The sequence below is a fragment of the Taudactylus pleione genome, unplaced genomic scaffold (genome assembly GCF_031769625.1).
Source record: "Taudactylus pleione unplaced genomic scaffold, aTauple2 ptg000139l, whole genome shotgun sequence".
Taxonomy (NCBI): domain Eukaryota; kingdom Metazoa; phylum Chordata; class Amphibia; order Anura; family Myobatrachidae; genus Taudactylus; species Taudactylus pleione.
In genome coordinates, this window is record NW_028284541.1 from 4104039 (window position 1) to 4121407 (window position 17369).

At 44.8% G+C, this 17369-nt stretch overlaps 1 protein-coding gene across 5 annotated transcripts in view; it reads left to right on the forward strand.

The window, feature by feature from the left end:
• Positions 1 to 16410, forward strand: part of LRRC9 (leucine rich repeat containing 9) — a 151131-nt gene extending 134721 nt beyond the window's left edge. For all 5 annotated transcript variants that reach the window (XM_088473719.1, XM_088473718.1, XM_088473722.1 and 2 more), the window contains exons 28-33: positions 381 to 598; positions 2782 to 2850; positions 5083 to 5208; positions 9640 to 9823; positions 13439 to 13616; positions 16225 to 16410. In XM_088473719.1, coding sequence (XP_088329845.1) covers positions 381 to 598; positions 2782 to 2850; positions 5083 to 5208; positions 9640 to 9823; positions 13439 to 13616; positions 16225 to 16264 — 815 coding nt within the window. In that variant the 3' untranslated portion in view covers positions 16265 to 16410. The remainder of the gene's footprint in view (positions 1 to 380; positions 599 to 2781; positions 2851 to 5082; positions 5209 to 9639; positions 9824 to 13438; positions 13617 to 16224) is intronic.
• The last annotated feature ends 959 nt before the right edge of the window (positions 16411 to 17369 follow it).

A 17369-nucleotide genomic window follows, 5' to 3' on the forward strand; every position in this document is an offset into this window, starting at 1 on the left:
GCTTGGAACCAGGCGTTTTTATGCTGCATAGCCCACAATACCGGTGACATGTCCTCACGGAATTTTGCGTACAGGAGAATGCCCCACTACAGCCCAGTTACACCCCTTCAGTCGCTAGTGGGGACACAAATAAAGTGTCACTCAGCATCAATCCCTTTGCGTACACTAATTACTCTGTCATGGGCAAAACATGCACTGACGGGAAGGCCCAAGGACAGGTTGGAAACAGGCATTAATAGTACATACCTCACAAAACAATTAAGACTTTTATTAGGAAATGACACTAAATTATGACAAAAGAACTGATTCTGTAAATAGAATAGTCTGGTAATCCTCACTGCATAGAGAGTACAATAGTCCTGCTCTATCTCTCACACCAGGAAATGAGATCAGCCATGTGGAAGGACTTGATGGTTTACGGTTTCTCCAAGAGCTTGTGTTGGACCATAACCGTATTAAACTTATCACTGAGACTTCATTTGCCAAGCAGAGTTCTCTAGTCTCCCTCCGAATGGAAGAGAATAGACTCAGAGACGTGAACAATCTTCTTCATCTCGTCAGGTTAAAGAAACTATTTATTGGATTCAATAAAATTCAGGTACGTTCTGTTTGTTAATGTACATAATGGTGCGTACAAACGGAACGATCGTCAGCGATCACGATATCGCTGAACTGTCTCCCTTTAAATATCCTGGTGTGCTGGATGAACGATATTGGCCCTGATTCAGACCCACTCGCGAGCGGCTGTCCGCTCGCAAGTGGGTCGATGTTCTGCACTGAGCATGCGCACGACGGAGGGAGCTCCATCGTGCGCATGCGCCAGACGCGACGAGCGAGGGAAAGTCCTTTGCTCGTTGTGTCTGATCAAAGGGGGCGTGCTGTCGATGTTGATTGACAGCATGCCCCCTTTGGTAGGCGTGCCTCCCTGACGGGGGCGTTCCCACGGGAACGCCTCCCGTCAGAAGCCGGCCCACTGACATCACTAGTGATGTCAGTGGGAGTGATTTTGGCTCTGATAGAGCCAAAATCACTCCGGAGCTTGCGGTTGAAAACCTCAACCGCAGGCTCCGGCTCGCAGTTTCAATGGTCGCGATGGTCAAGACCATCGCGGCCATCAAACTGCACGCTCGTATAGCCTGTGGGTGGTGACCCACAGCTATACGAGCGTCCAGAAGGACGCTCCATTTTCATGGAGGGCGGCCCTCATTCAGAGCGTGCGCTCTGCTCAGAGCGTACGGCTCTGAATGAGGGCCATTGTTTAACCACACTAAAAAAACACCAACGACCCATGATCAACGGTTGCGGACCACTATGGAGAGGTAACGATATCATGCATGGACGATGGTTGATATCGCAATCGTCCAGCGGGAGCGCACATCGTTGGTTGTTCATTGCATACACAGGGAACGATATATCGTTGAATGATATCGTATCGTTCATATCGTTGAAATATATCATCCTGTGTGTACGCACCTTACAGACTGTGGAAGTTTTATTTTGCCGCTTGGCAAAGTTTGTTCAAAATGCAAAAACAATTTAAAAAAGTGTTGCATTTAATAAAAGTATTAAGAATAATAACTGTAATTCATATGAAGGACCTAGGGTCTGATTCTGAGTCGCACGCAAGGCCAATTTTCATGTAGCTGAGATACTGCACGGACGTGAAAATCCTTACAAATTTGTACGGACAAACGTTACACTGTGTGTCCGCACAGAGTCGCAGTTGCGATTGAGACGCGCGGGGTGTGAAATTTATTGGAACTGTATTGGGTGTTCTTGGATGGTGACTGGGAGGTGGCTATTCAGGCATGCGGAGATGTACCGGCTTATGAGCATGTAAAGCTCCGTACACACAGAGCGGTCAGACAATGATAAAGATATCGTTGTCTGATCGTCTTGCATGTGCTGGATATTCGATATTGAACATCCCGCACATGCACCAACCCCCAAACAACTTTAACGACCCGCGATCATCAATCGCGGGTCCCTGTAGTAACCAGGCTAACCTAGTCGATATTGACCAGGTTAGCCTGCATGCATGGGCGATGGTTGATATCGACCATCCGTGCCCGCGCATCAACCGTCGTTTGGGGGTTGGAAGGGTCCAAAAACAGGACGATACGAACGATAATGATATAATCAATATCGTTATCGTTCATATCATCCTGTTTAATCGTACCGTGTGTACGCACCTTTACAGAAGTTTGCCGCAACTGCTTGCGAACTCAGGGCCTGATTCAGAGATGGACGCGATGCTGATATTTCCGCAGAACGAGCGACTGTTTGCTAATGCCCATGTGCACGCACGGCGATTGTTTTCCGACTACGTTTGTTCAGAGGAACCATTCACAAAGTGAGTGACATGTAGTCAGCATTTGGGGGTGGTGCCGGGAGGTTGTTAGAAGGATGCAGGCGTGTTTGACTGTTTAAAACACTGTTACATACAGGGGCCGTGAGAGAATGCATTACTGTCTATCTCTGAATCAGGTCCTCAGACGCTTAATAGCTCACTTTGGAGACCATACTGTGATGGAGATTCTGCATCGAGCATGGGGCTGCTGCAAGCTGTGATGGTGCATCTGGTAGTTAGGTTTAAAGACGCACAAGTTGGGCGTCCCAGTCCTTGCACAGTCCATGTACCAGTAGAGGGGCTGATACAGGCATTAGCATACATTTGCAGATGCAACTTCTACAAAAGACATAAAAAAAGTTGCCGCAGCGAGCGACTCAGCGTCAGGCTCATAGTTCAAGTAGCCATTGACCAATATCTCTATTAAACAGGAAATTTCGGAAGTAGAAAAGTTGGAGGCTATCCCTACATTACTAGAGCTTTCTATTGCTGGAAATCCAGTGAGTATCCACTAATGCAAATGATTTTGTAGATCATTTAAAAAAACATTTACATTACACTGTGCACCCTCTGAAAACAATAATAATGCATATGTATTATATTCATAAAGATGGATGGATTCCCATTGCTTTACAGGTAACCTTTGTAGAAGATCCTTTTCCCATTGTAGGTGAATAGGGGCTTTATCCATTGGGTCTGTTGGTGACAGTAGACAAGGAGAGCTCCTTGGGAAGAGGGGGTGTTTAACCTGGCCTGAATCTGGGTAGGAGGTTACAGAAAACAGCAGTGGAGGTGCTCATCGTCTGCACCCAATGTCCGATCTGGAGATAACGAAACCAAGGGAAAGGCTCCAGGCAAAATCTGGTGCAGAGGTCAGAAAAAGAGAGAAAATAAGTGGTTGGGGGGGGGGAGAACATATCAGCCACAGTTGTAAGACCCATACGCAGCCAGTAAGAAGCTCGAAGGTGGAGGAGTAATTTTCCTAAGGCCTTAAGGGGTCTATTTATCAAGCAGTGAAAAGTGTGGAGAAGTGGACCAGTGGAGAAGTTGCCCATAGCAACCAATCAGCTCCTACCTGTTATTTTATAGACTGTACTTGATAAATGCTAAATCAAAGCTGATTGGTTGCTATGGGCACTGGTTCACTTCTCCACTTTTTTCACTGCTTGAAACATAGACCCGTAAGGGAGAGATTTCTGGTAGGTAAAGTTAAGTGAAATTGGGTCGGGATCGTAGCGTCCCACACCTTCTGGGTGTCCAGTATGGCCGTGACACAGAGGCAACGCTGTCGCCTAAGATGTCTAGGGGTCCAAAATGACAGCCAATATTTTTTTAAGAGTTTTCAGGTTAGGCTGCGATTAATGTTAGGGATGCTTACCTCGCCAATGCAAAACTGCATGTTCTACATGATGATTGTTGACATTTGGGCAATGTTGGCATTGTGAAATTCTACATTTGACATGTCAACCTCCTGCCCAATGTCGACAATCTAAACGTCAACATTTTATACCACACCCCCTCAGGAAACACAAACCTAGAGCATCTTAACACTGCTGCAGAGTAAAAAGTACATTCCCTAGCATTCAGTTATCTGACACTTGGAGATCTTCTAGGCAGGGGTCTTCAACCTTGGCCCTCCAGCTGCTTTGGAACTATACATCCCAGCATGCACTGCCACTTTTTTGACATAACAGCATGCTAAAACTATGGCAGTGCATGATGGGATGTTTAGTTCCTCAGCAGCTGGAGGGCCAAGGTTGAAGACCCCTGTTCTAAGGCTTGTCTGAATTGGCATTATATTCATAGTTACTATTTTGGCTTGTATATTTTCATTAAGTTTAATGTTTGGTTCTAGACATCAGCAATCCTATAGCAGCTACTGTATGTGTATATACTGCTCCTGCTGAGCCTCTGCACACCCTGAGCTACAGAATGAATGCTGGCCATGCTCAGTGATCACTCACTTCTCAGTAACAGGACAACTTCTGTCCATCCCACTCAGATATTAATGTTATAGTGATATGTTGCCTTTCCACCCATTCTTGCTTAAATAAAAAATTGACATCTGCATTTTTTGGCAAAGCATTTGGCATTGGTGGGATGCAGCTTTCACCACTAGCAGTGAATCAGGGGGAGGAGGCAACAATATGCTTTGCTATGCTAGCTCTTCACTATAGAAACTATCGTAGATCTGCCCTGGTGGTTTGCAGCCAAGAGATAGGGGGGATTCCAGTTGCTCCTCAAAACTAAATAATGGCTAGAAGGTCTCCTTAGCAGGGGTACCGAGAATGACAAAGAAGTAATATAGTGTGTGCTGTATATAATTGAAAGTCCTTAATTCTGAATGTATAGAACTCGGATAATGAGGGGGGGATTTTCTCGTTGTTAGTGAAAACGCTTCCCGACGAGGATGTCTGCTCAGTAAAGGAAATTCTGCCAGCAACCATCTTTCGCTTTTCATTTAATTTCATGATCCAAATAGTCATAGAATGATTGGCAGTATTTGCCATACAGCATAAGTTCTCACAATGTCCTAGATACAACAAACAGGAAATGAATCCGGGCAGATATTAAATGCTAAGTAAGATTCTCTGATTGTGACAAAGGAGTTCCAAAGATAAATACTTTTCCCTGAAATGCTTCTTTGAGAAAATGGACTTATATTAAATCTCCAATGAGCAATAGCTATTGTAGTATTTCCAAAATGCTGCTATAATGTACTCATTCTCTAGATTTCCCGTAAGATGTTCCATCGTCAGCTGCTTGTACTTCGGCTGCAGAACCTGAAGATATTAGATGGCATCGCTGTGACCGCTGAGGAAAGAGCCATGGCCGAGATGCATTTCCTGGAGCAGCAAGTAAACTCCCACTTTATGCATGTGACTGCACTGGATACTGGGCATTAAACGTTGCACACAAAAAGTGTATTTACAGGGGTATTCAATTTGGAGCGAAAATTTCAGAATCTGCGATAAATTATCGCCGATGACGTCATTTTCGCCGATTTCAATTATCCCCGTATTCAATTTCAAAGACTTTTCGCAGGTTCGAAAAGTCTGAAAAAAAACGGGGATAACTTTTCACCACTGAATAGGTGGCGAAAAAAAAATGCAGAATTGGGGTTTAGGGGTGCAGGCTTAAAAAAAATAGCCTGCACCCCTGGGAATGTCATTTAAAAATAAACTGTGTCAAAAAAAGTAAAAAAAATTATTTAAAAATTGTGGTGAAAAAAAAATAAATGGAAAAAAGTGTTTAAAAATAGGGAAATAGGTTCAGGGCTATTCTGTAAGTATGCGGCAGGTGTTTTCTAGAATAGGCTATTAGCGGCAGGTGTTTTCTAGAATAGGCTATTAGCGGCAGGTACATATTTGCAGAATTTTTTAAAAATGACTTTATATGCTAGTACCCATTTTCATGTACCCCAAATTTGATGGGACCACTTAAAAAAACGAAAAAAATAACCTAAGTGCTCTTCTGCATCACTTCTTCAATGTTGGAAAAAAAAACACCTGCAGCCGCTATTTAAAACCCCGACTTTCATTTGCAGGCTAAAACGGGGGTACCCATAGTGATCCCCCATGTTTTGACAGCTTTAGGGGGGTCCTACAATTTATTCCAGGTAAATCCCGTTTTTTTCGCCGATCCTATTTCGCCGGCTCCCGTTTTCATAGCTTTTCAATTGAATATGGGGATAAAGCGGGCGCGCGCCCGATACTTTATCCCAGGAAAATCAGCGATCACGGACTTTTCGCTCCAAATTGAATACCCCTGATAGTCTGCTTTGTGTGTATGTTTCTCCATTACACTTGTTCATGATTATATCTTTAAAGCAGCAGTTTTGTCAGATACATCTGACATTCCATGAAGAGCTGACAGCCATACAGAGTAGCAAGGTATTAAGGGCCTGATTCTGAGTTTCACGCAAAGCGCACATAGAAGCGCCTATTGGTGGTTGGACTTCTGTGAATTTATGCAAATGACCTACAAGCTCCTTCCCTCGTGTACATTCGTGCAGCGGATTGTGCAAGGACAAGAGACGCCCACTTTTAGCGCCTCTGGAAGCGATTGGTATGTCCACATACGTCACCATCGGTCGTACCATGGAAACATGCCTCAGCCCTATGGCAGGCGCAGTTTCTCTGTCTGACCACGGCCTCCTATGCTTGCGGCTGTTGGCCTGTGAACGGAGCCGCTTACAGAGACATGCCTGAGAAACTACCATAATACGCCCACTGAGCGGACCATTTTTGAGTGCACTACTGGCCACTTCCCGGGTAACTGCGCAGGAGTGCCGATCGCTTTACATCCACGTTTATGATACCGTCTGAACCGATTGCAACAGCTCCTCTGTGTAACGCATGGGCCATAGGGGTTTTCAGAAAATGTAGTAGCAAATTATCACTCAATTTCATGAACATAGACATTGCGTGCGGATCGTGTGCCTGATTAGCGTGCACTGCTGAACGCAGATTCCCGATGTTTTGGTATCTGACAGGGGCCAGACCCGTTCTGCGCATGTGCAGAATGGGTCTATGAATCCGCTTGCAAACTGGCAGCAGACTGTCAGTGATTGAAAGTCTGCTGCATTTTGGGAGTGGGGAGGGGGCGGCGACAGCCTACATTACCCGAACTGGAGGCGTTTCGCCGCTGTTGAAGGGGAGGGAAGAGGACATGATCTCCGTCGGGTGACGGAGATTTCCTGGCATCTTTCTCTAACTTGCGGCGGCCGGCTGCGGGACCCTATGGGCTCAGCCGGCCAATGGTACGCAGATTAACCGATGCTGCATCGAACAACGCAGCTCGGTTAAGTAATGCACAGGGGGCGTGATGCCTCCTGTGCATTACCATATCTGCAAGGATCGCAATTGTAAAGCTGCCATAGTGCATACATCTTATATCTATAGCCTGAGTGCAGCTTTGCAATTACGATCCTTACAGAATCAGGCCCTGTGTGAGGCTCTGAAACAAATTCTGAGTCTGTTACCCAAGGATGTTAAAATCTTCTTTTATTAGGGTTTTTTGCACCAGTAAAAGCATGCAAATGGGTATGTTTGCTGTGACGCTATATTCAGTGTCACCTGTGCCCGCAGTAGACATCTGCATGCTCCATTTACTTATGTTGGCTAAAGTGAACATGAGGGGGTAAATTTACTAAAGTGAGAGTTTTTAGAAGTGAGTTTTAGAATAGCAACCAACCAGATTCTACTTAATATTTAACTAGCACCTTCTAGAACAGTGGTTCTCAAACTCTGTCCTCAGGACCCCACACAGGTCACATTTTGCATGTCACCCAGCAGGTGCACAGGTGTAATCATTACTCATTACTAAGACCTGGAAAACATGCACTGTTTGTTGTCCTGAGGACCGAGTTTGAGAACTTGTGTTCTAGAAGATAATAGTTAGAATCTGATTGGTTGCTATGGGCAACATCTCTTCTAAAACTCACTTCTAAAAACTCTCACTTTAGTAAATTTACCCCAAGGTTTGGTACTGTTGTTAGGTTACACCACATGTGAAACACATTTGTTTTCTTAATGCCAGTGGGTAACTGGCCTGGCAACATAGATATAATGCAATATAGCATTAATAACTTGTGTTTCCGAGCCAATGCATAACCACCATAAACATTAAAGATTTGCCTGTCCCAGCTACCCACTTACAGATACATCATACTTAAGGAGAAATGTATCAAGCTTTGGAGAATTATAAAGTGTAGAAGTCAGGGCTGGTGCTAGACTCTTAGGCACCCTAGGCAAAACTACTGCAGCTGCCGGGGGGGGGGATAGTCAGGAGGCAGGTACCGTCGGGGTGGGGTGGGGGGGGTAGAGAAGGAGCCGGGTGGCCGCTGGTAACACAATCTCAGCGGGCACTCGGCAATTGGGCAAGGGGGGTGATCGGGGGGCTGAGCGCCCCCTAGTAGCCGGCACCCCTAGGAAGCTGCCTAAGCTTGCCTAGTGGAAGCACCGGCCCTGGTAGAAGTGGCACAAAAGCAGCCAATCAGCTTCTCACTGTCATTTACCTAACAAAATCTTTGAAATGACAGTTAGATGGTGATTGGTTGCTTGGGGCAACTACTCTACCTTATCGCTCTCCAAGGCTTGGTAGATCTTCCCTTAAGTTTGATGCATCTGGTAGTGGGTAGCTGGGACAGGCAAATCTTCTCCAATGGTTGTGGTGATTAATAAGCCAGAAGTCTTTCCTTTATTTCTATACAAAATATAACACACGATGATAGTTTGGATGGCACAACATTACATATTAATATGTTTAGTTTCCTTCTGTAGGAAATAACATCTGCACTTGGTGATGTTGGCAGCATGATGGATAAATGTATTTGCCAGGTAGAGATTGCAGCTGGTACTGGTGCTTATAAATTGTTGGACCACAGTAGACTATTTTAAAAATGCACATTTGGATAAACTGACAACAATTGAAACACATTTTATTAAGGTGAACGTATCTAATAAAACCACACTGGGGGGCATTCATGAAAACTAAAGCACAAGAAAAAGTTGTGTTGCCCATAGCAACTAATCAGATTTGTTCATTTAGCAACTGTAGAACACAAAAGCAGACACCTTTTTGGTTGCTATGAGCTACACATCTTTATCCTCTGCTAGTGCCCTAAAGGTTTCCTTAAAAATCAATGATGGATTAAAACTTAAATTTAATAAGTATTTGAAATTTGTGCAGAAATTATTGAATCTTTCCTTTGGATCGTATGGGATCCCATATATAGGTGCAGCGCAACTGATCTCTTATATGGGCGCAAATGCCCAATGTATACTGCGCATACATCTAAAATGTACTGCGCACGTGTCCCAATGGTTATAGCCGGTGGATGCAGATCGGAATTGTATAGAGATCCATGCAGTTCTGAAGAGCGGTGACTGGGAAGGTAGGGGGTTGGCTATCTGTGACGGGAGTGGTAGGAGGGGGGGGGTGTCGGGTGTCAGGGAATGCATCGAAAGACGCAGTTTCACTGGCAGAGACGGCCATGTACCGTCAGACATTCTGAGCTACCATAGGGTTGCTCTAGTCCAAAGGTGTGGGCGATGCCCAATCAGTGGTGCGGCTTTTTGCGCACATCATCGGATTAGAGGCGCGGCAGGTGGGCGTCTCAGTAGGAAGCCCATCGGCGGCGGCATTAGCATAAATTCGCAGCTGCTACTGCACCCCCGTCCACCTCTGAATTAGGCCCATAGATCAGTCACTCATTCCAAAGAGGAAACACAAAGTACAATTTCTAATTTATTGGTCATCTTTTCCTCCGATCTACTTGTGTGCAGACATTATCTTGTCCAAACCCCGGTGTGGATGTGGTGAATCCAGTTTCCACATTAATCTTGGCCAAGCCACCGCCGTTATGCATCACGAACGTCGGCCTGCCTGGAGGTTTCCACCACTTTGCTGGACCTGATCTCCATTTAAATAATGCACAAGATGACATCTTTCCAAATGAATCAAGCAAATGTAAGTAAATTGCAATCCATTCAGTGTGTGTCTCTTGTTTTGTTATTACATTCAAATGCCTGTATTGTACACATATGTAAATGGATGTTAAACGCAGAAAATCACAATCAGGGCACTAATTCAGGCTTTCATTCCAGCGACACACTCGGGGCTCTCGGCTGGCCTGTGCTGAGCTGGGTGGCTCTTAAGTGCTAATTTCTGCACAAATTATTTTCTGCCAAGAGTTGTTGACATAATTGAGCAACCCTAAACATAGCTTTTTCTTCTAAGCACCATGTATTAAAATCACAGAGACTAATTTCTAAGCGTATGCTTAGTGCTTAGAAACAGAATCAGCTGCAATTAAATAAGGACAAAGATGTCAGCCTGTAGCAATTAAGTTGACATCCAAAACAGCCTTGCTGTGTATTAATGAAAATGTGTTTTTATAGGTGCTTCATAAACACAGACATGGAATGTGCTATATACACACAATGCATGCCAGCGTGTTTTATATACATACAGTCAGTGGGGGTGCAAAATAAACACAGGCTTTCAGAGCAGCAGGTACCAGAATAATAGCGGTCGTGGAATTATCTGCGTCACGCACAAGACTAGCAGGGTTTTGCCGTCTACGTTTGAGATCCTGAGGGTTTTTCCTTTCAGTACCACATGTTTTAGTTGTCATAATATTTTTACGCTGATGGTTTCAGCCTGAAAATAAATATTAAGTCTTAATTTTTGCAACTGGGATACAAAGCGCCACCTTAAATGCTGCTTCATTTATTGTAAATCGCTATTTTATTTTTGTTTATTTTATACCTGTTCATCAAAGTTTGCGATTGGAATCTCTTAAAGTATGTAAGTGACATGATGGCCAGCAATCTCTCTCCAGACCAGTAAGCAGAGCTAATGGGGAGGAGTGGAACCAGTTCAGAGCCCTGACCAGCATGACTTAGCTTGCTAATGAGCTTGTGATTCTAGTTGGGCCAATCTCTGCCCCTGCCAATTATGTCGGTACTCCTAGCACTTTTCTCAGGCATTGAGCATGGTGTATGGTGAGAGAACCAACAACTGGAGGACAGAGAGCTACTCAGATAATTATTTATATACCGGACACCCATATGTTCTCCTGGAAAACACAGAAGGCCAGGTTTAGAAAGAAAGATAAAATAGATTGGGTAGAGTGGGTAGGTGGGCGGTCAGAGATGCTGAATACAGTTATGATGGGTGATAGGCTTGTATAACTGAAAGTCTGATAGGGATGGAATAAGTTCCAGATTTGCAGAGCAACACGAAAGTAATCTTTCTTTTAAATATGTAAGAAATTTCACATGTGATGCACATATGAGCCACCCAGTGTCTGTGAGTGTCCACTTTACACGTGATGCACACACAAGTGGCCCAGTGTCTGTGAGAGTACTCTTTACATGTGATGCACATATGAGCCACCCAGTGTCTGTGAGTGTCCACTTTACAGGTGATGCAAACATGAGCTGCCCAGTGTCTGTGAGTGTCCACTTTACATGTGATGCACACATGAGCTGCCCAGTGTCTTGCGTGTGCACACATCACTTATGTTGCAATTTTGCGTTGAATATAAATATTCTATAGTTGTGATACTTGATCCAGTTTAAAAGTTCCACAGTCATGTCCAATTGGAATGGTTACAAATAGACAAGCTGAGATGTCACAAGGAAATATATCCAAAGTACCTGCGGTTGATCTGTATAGCGAGTGTCTCTATACACTAATACAGCAAGTGGTGGATCTGGCTTCTCGTGTCTCCAGGACAACCACCGGAGCTGGGTTGACGCTGCACCAGCAATTCCTCCATCTCCCGTGCTCACCAGCTAGGCATGCCGTGCTGTTAATACCGGAGCCTAATGAAGATCCAGCAGGCTGATAAGAGTGCTCGCATCTGACTTTCCGCTTGGTGAATTGTAATCCTTCAGAAAGGCTTGTCACATATGGAGGTACTAACAACCAGGGGGTCCTCTGATGCTTTTCACCCCATATAGATAAAGCCCCCATACTATAGGGGCGAAACGCGTCAGCGACCCCCTGGTTGTTAATTTCCTTGTGACATCTCAGCTTTAACCAGTCCAATTGGACATCATTGTGGAACTTTTAAACTGGATCAAGTATCACAAGTATAGAAATATTTATATTCAATGCAAAATTGCAACATAAGTGATGTGTTGCACACACAAGAGACTTTTTAGAATGATTATCATTATGCTTTAATGTTTGCATAATTTTCATTATTTCTTATTATTTATTTTATTGTGTATCGATTGTATATTTGCATACAGCGTGAGAGATCTATATGCTATATTAACTAATTGTGAGTAAATAAAATAATTTACCTTATGATCAACTGAGCTGTGATTGCTATATCTAATTTTCTGTCATTTCACAATTGATAGGTTTTTTAATTAGCGCAGTCCTTTGAATATATTTGTCCACTTTACATGTAATGCACACACGAGTCGCCCAGCATCTGTGAGGGTTCACTTTTGCACATTACAGCAAATATATGTTAGTAAATAAAGTGAAACTTTCTGTGTGGAGTGTTGGAACTTATGTGTGTGTACAGGTGTTGATACTGCAGAGTTATGTAAGCACACACCAGTAGATGACTCAAACTATGAACAGCCCCGTTACTCCACCAATGGTGTTGATTTAGTGATAGATATAGCAGGTACAGCTGTACTGCATACTGGAGATGGAGTGGAGCTTGATCGGAATGGGGTTTCATACAGCTCAACAGCTGGTGAGTGTATGCTGCTTGCGAGTAGTGGTGCAGGATGCTGGAACAGCTTTATATACAGGTATGAACTAAGTACAGGGCCGGATTAAGGCCCACATGGGCCTGGAGCTGAAGATGTTCATAGACCTATACTGAGAAGGGGAAGAGCTGTGATCGGTGCTGTGTGAGTGTGTTCAGAGTCACCTTGGTGGGTACACCCCCTACACTATGAACACTATGTCTCCCTAACTACATTGAAATTGAAAAATGGCATAATTTATTTTTTAGGCGGAGACTAAAAAAAACTATTTAAATACTTAACATTTTTGGCTAGTTAGGCAGCTGGTAATCATTCTGTCATGTTGATGGGCCTATTTTTATCTGGAGGCCTGGAGCTGTAGCTCCATCCGCCCCATTGTTAATCTGTCACTCTTACTCAGTACAGACAAGATGGCCCCTGCACATGTTCAATAGTAATCACAGTGGCCATCTTGGGAAAGGGCATGAAGCTTCCCTGGAGAACAGGAAGACTGGAGTTTGTCCAATATTGTACTCATATTTCTACATGGAGTTTGTGTGTTCTCCACATGTTTGCATGAGTTTCCTCCGGGTGTTCCGTTTCCTTCCACACTCCAAAGTCATACTAGAAGTATTGGCTCCTGACAAAAATGAACCCTAGTGTATGTGTGTCCATGTGGAAGGGACTTTTCAATTGTAAGCTCCTCTAGGGCAGGGACTGATGTGAATGATAACTTTTCTCTTTATATTTATCAATCAATCATCGGTTTCTGCTTCCTTTTTCCTTTAGAATGTAGGAATATGAGAAATTATAGGCAGGTTTTTGAAAATTAATTCAAGTCTAAATATACCCTATTGTATTTTAGATAAGAAGGCTAAGCACCATGGAGGAGGTGTGCCAGGCAATCCACGCAGCGTGAATGCAGAACTTGCTTTCAGGCCACTCAGAGGAGGAACAAATATTTCTTCATCATACATGGTGCAACCAGCTGGCCAAAGTCGGGCAGCACACACACAAGCCAACCATTTGGAGCACGATGGGCGGTGTGTACGACTAGTACTACTTAATAGTCACTGCTCGGGCTGTGGTCTGCATAACCCTTATCTACTTTAGTGCATTCCCTGCACCCAGTGGAGGTATCTGTTTTAAAAGCTGAACCAATAATCATGAGCACAATGCTTATCAGTGCACTGGGGACATAACTGACCATGCATCCTATGATTTCATCACCAACCTGATCAGTTATTGGGAGACATTTATATCACTGACAAGTGGGAGCCAGTGATATCACAGAGGTACACAAAACCTCCCTGATGTCACTGGTTCCTTGTGAGTTGAGGTTGCATTCACAAGCTTCACGCCTCCTGCATGCATTACTGATCCGAACTGCGTCCAAGGATGCAGCATCAGATCATCTGCGATCCCTTCGGTCGGTGGAGAGACCATGGGGGTCACACAAGCCGGCCGCCGCAGATGAGTAAAAGAGGCCAGGAATTCTCGTCAGCCGACGGATATTCTGGCCTCTTCACTCCCCAACAGTGGTGACACTCCTCTGTTTTGGAAAACGGAGACTGTCGCTGCCCACTTCCTGCCCAGAAAAGGCAGCAGACTGTCACTCACTGACAGACTGCTGCTGGACTGCGCGTAGGAACGCAGGCCTGTACTGTACATGTGCAGTACGGGTCAGGCACATTCCAATAATCGAGAATCTGCGTGGTTCCTGTCACTGCATCTGCGGCTGAATCACCCCCTGAAATCACTCTGCAAACCAACATTGAAGATCATGTCTAGCAGGGCTGCCATCAGGGGGAGAATGCCATGATTGTAGTCACATTCCCGGACAGTAGGGGGGACCCCTTCCGCAGTGGTACTGTGTGGCTGTGATCAGTGTGAATGTATGGAGTGGAATGTATTGATTGTTGAACTGCTCATGAGCCTGCCGGAGTGTGACAGTATGAAGCCAGCCCCAGACCCTGTGTTATTTAAGTGTGTCTCAGTTTTAAGGGATTGTGTGACAGTGGGTGGCCCTTACGAAGTTCAAACCTAGGCAAAAACCTAATCCTTGTCAAGCTACACCACCATGCCAAATTTGGTGGAGCTAGATACAAAATTTTGGCCGTGCATAAAGGACAATCAGACAGACACATACTTTCTCGCTTATTATATAGATGAATTAATTAAGGGTAAATAACTTCAACTGGGAATGCATAGGAATTTCAGGAACAAATAATTTACCAGGTGGAATAAGACAGGAAAGAAGCAGTCAAATGAAACGTAATGTTGACACTATATAATTCAGTAAATGTAAATAATATGTGGCTAGGGGCTTAAGTTCATACCAGGAGCCTGGAGGCAAGATGGTTGTTGGTGCCCCCCTCCACTCACATTCACTACCAACACCATCCAGTCCCAGCAGCACTCACACGCACTCCCCCAAGCAACACATTTACTATCAGCACCAATGCAGCGCCCAAGCAGAACCCACACACTCACCCTCTTTGCATTTACTGCTGTGCCAGCACCGCAGCAGCAGCAACCAGACACACGCTCCTCCCCCAATGAACTACCAACACCACAGCACATAAATACTACCTGTTGTTGGTCAGGGATTTCCGTTCTTGCTATTGTCTGCTCCAATAGCAACAGCAGGTCCTGCATGTGTGAGGAGGATGAACGAACAAAGGAGGCAGGGGCCATGCACTCAGACCTTTGCCATGCCCCTTTTATGTACATTGGTGCAGTTCCTTGCTGGAGATCCATTCCTAGAGACCAGACTCCAGGATGGGGGCCCTGGGTGAGAGAGGACCGCGGCACATGCCCCCTGGGCTCCCTACTTATTTATGCCCAGAAAGCAGAACCTGGAGCAATGGAGTAGGTCACACACCCTTACATAATGGCACTGTAGCTGTGTTCAGAGCTAACCAATCACATTCAAAATCATGTTCAGAGGTAATCACAACCACTTCCAGCAATGAAAGTGATTGTGATAAGCCACAAATAAAGATCGTCTGTTCTTGTAGCATTTCCTACAGCTTTCTTGTTTGTATCCTACCAGAACAGCCATGGTCCAGAAGAAGCTTTCACAACCTCTCATTGTTAAAAGGTACCAATATCTAGTGGGCTGTAAAAGAAATGAAAATTAACTACATGTACCATGGAACATTGAGAACTATAAGAGAAGCTATGGCACAACAGGGATATTGTAAAGATCACGATGTGTCTCAAAATGCAATGACAGGACTAGGAGTAAACTCATGTGACTTTAAACTCCTAGGTTTTACACAGGTTTGGGAAATGGTCTTAATTTTAAAACATATGTTGGGTGCTACGACAATACTGGTCATGACCCAAAGATTGCCATACCTACTGTGACCCATGGTGGTGACAGCTGCTTGGTAGGGCTGCTTCTTTTCAGCCTGGACAGGAGCTCTTGCCACGGTAGAGGTCATAATGCTTAGATACCATTATCAAGATATTTTGGCACAAAACCTGCTGGCATATGTCGGATTTTCACATTCCAACATAAGAATGATCCAAAGATCACATTCAGGCCCAAAATACATACAGTAGTTTATCGGACCCATCTGTGAAATGGAAACACTTCAATACATGTGGCTTATGTCATATTTTGCACATTTGTTTCCCCTGCAGGTTATTTGGAAATGGGAGTTTCCGTCAAAATCGAATGTGAGGTGCTGGGTCTAGAAGCATCGATGAGGAGAGCAGTTCTGAAGTTTCTGGTTGTTTATAATGATATTACAAATCTACCTCATTAACATAATTATTGCAGATATATTTGTAACACTCTGTATATGTACCCTATTTTATTCATAGGCAATGACAACTCTATTTAATAAACATGTAAATAAAATGATCGTGTCTGAATTCTATGGACGGAAATGCTTGCAGCTGCACTCAAAGGGGTGGGATATATTAGGCAGCAAGTGAACACTCTGTTCTTGAAGTTAATGTGCTGGAAGCAGGAAAAATGAGCATTGTAAGGATCTGAGTGACTATGATATGGGCCAGAGCATCTCCAAACCAGCAGGTCTTGTGAGGTTTACGCAGTGGTTAGTACCTACCAAAAGTGGTCTATGGAAGGACAGCCAGACCAACCGGGTCATGAGCACCCAAGTCTCATTGATGCACGTGGTGAGCGAAGGCTAGCCCGTGTGGTCTGATCCCACACTTTAGCACAAAATTGCTGAAAACGTTACTGCTAGCTATGATAGACAGGTGTCAGAACACACAGTGCATTGCAACTTGCTGCGTATGGAGCTGCATAGCCGCAGACTGGTCAGAGTGCCCATGCTGACCCTTGTCCACTGCCGAAAGCGCCTGCAGTGGGCACGTGAGTGTCAGAACTGGACCATGGAGCAATAGAAGAAGGTGACTTAGGCCCTCATTCAGAGCCGTACGCTCTGAGCAGAGCGCACGCTCTGAATGAGGGCCGCCCTCCATGAAAATGGAGCGTCCTCCTGGACGCTCGTATAGCTGTGGGTCACCACCCACAGCCTATACGAGCGTGCATTTTGATGGCCGCGATGGTCGTGACCATCGCGACCATCGAAACTGCGAGCTGGAGCCTGCAGTTGAGGTTTTCAACCGCAAGCTCCGAAGTGATTTTGGCTCTATCAGAGCCAAAATCACTCCCACTGACATCACTAGTGCTGTCAGTCAACATCGACAGCACGCCCCCTTTGATCAGACACAACGAGCGAAGGACTTTCCTTCGCTCGTCGCGTCTGGCGCATGCGCACGACGGAGCTCCCTCCGTCGTGCGCATGCTCAGTGCA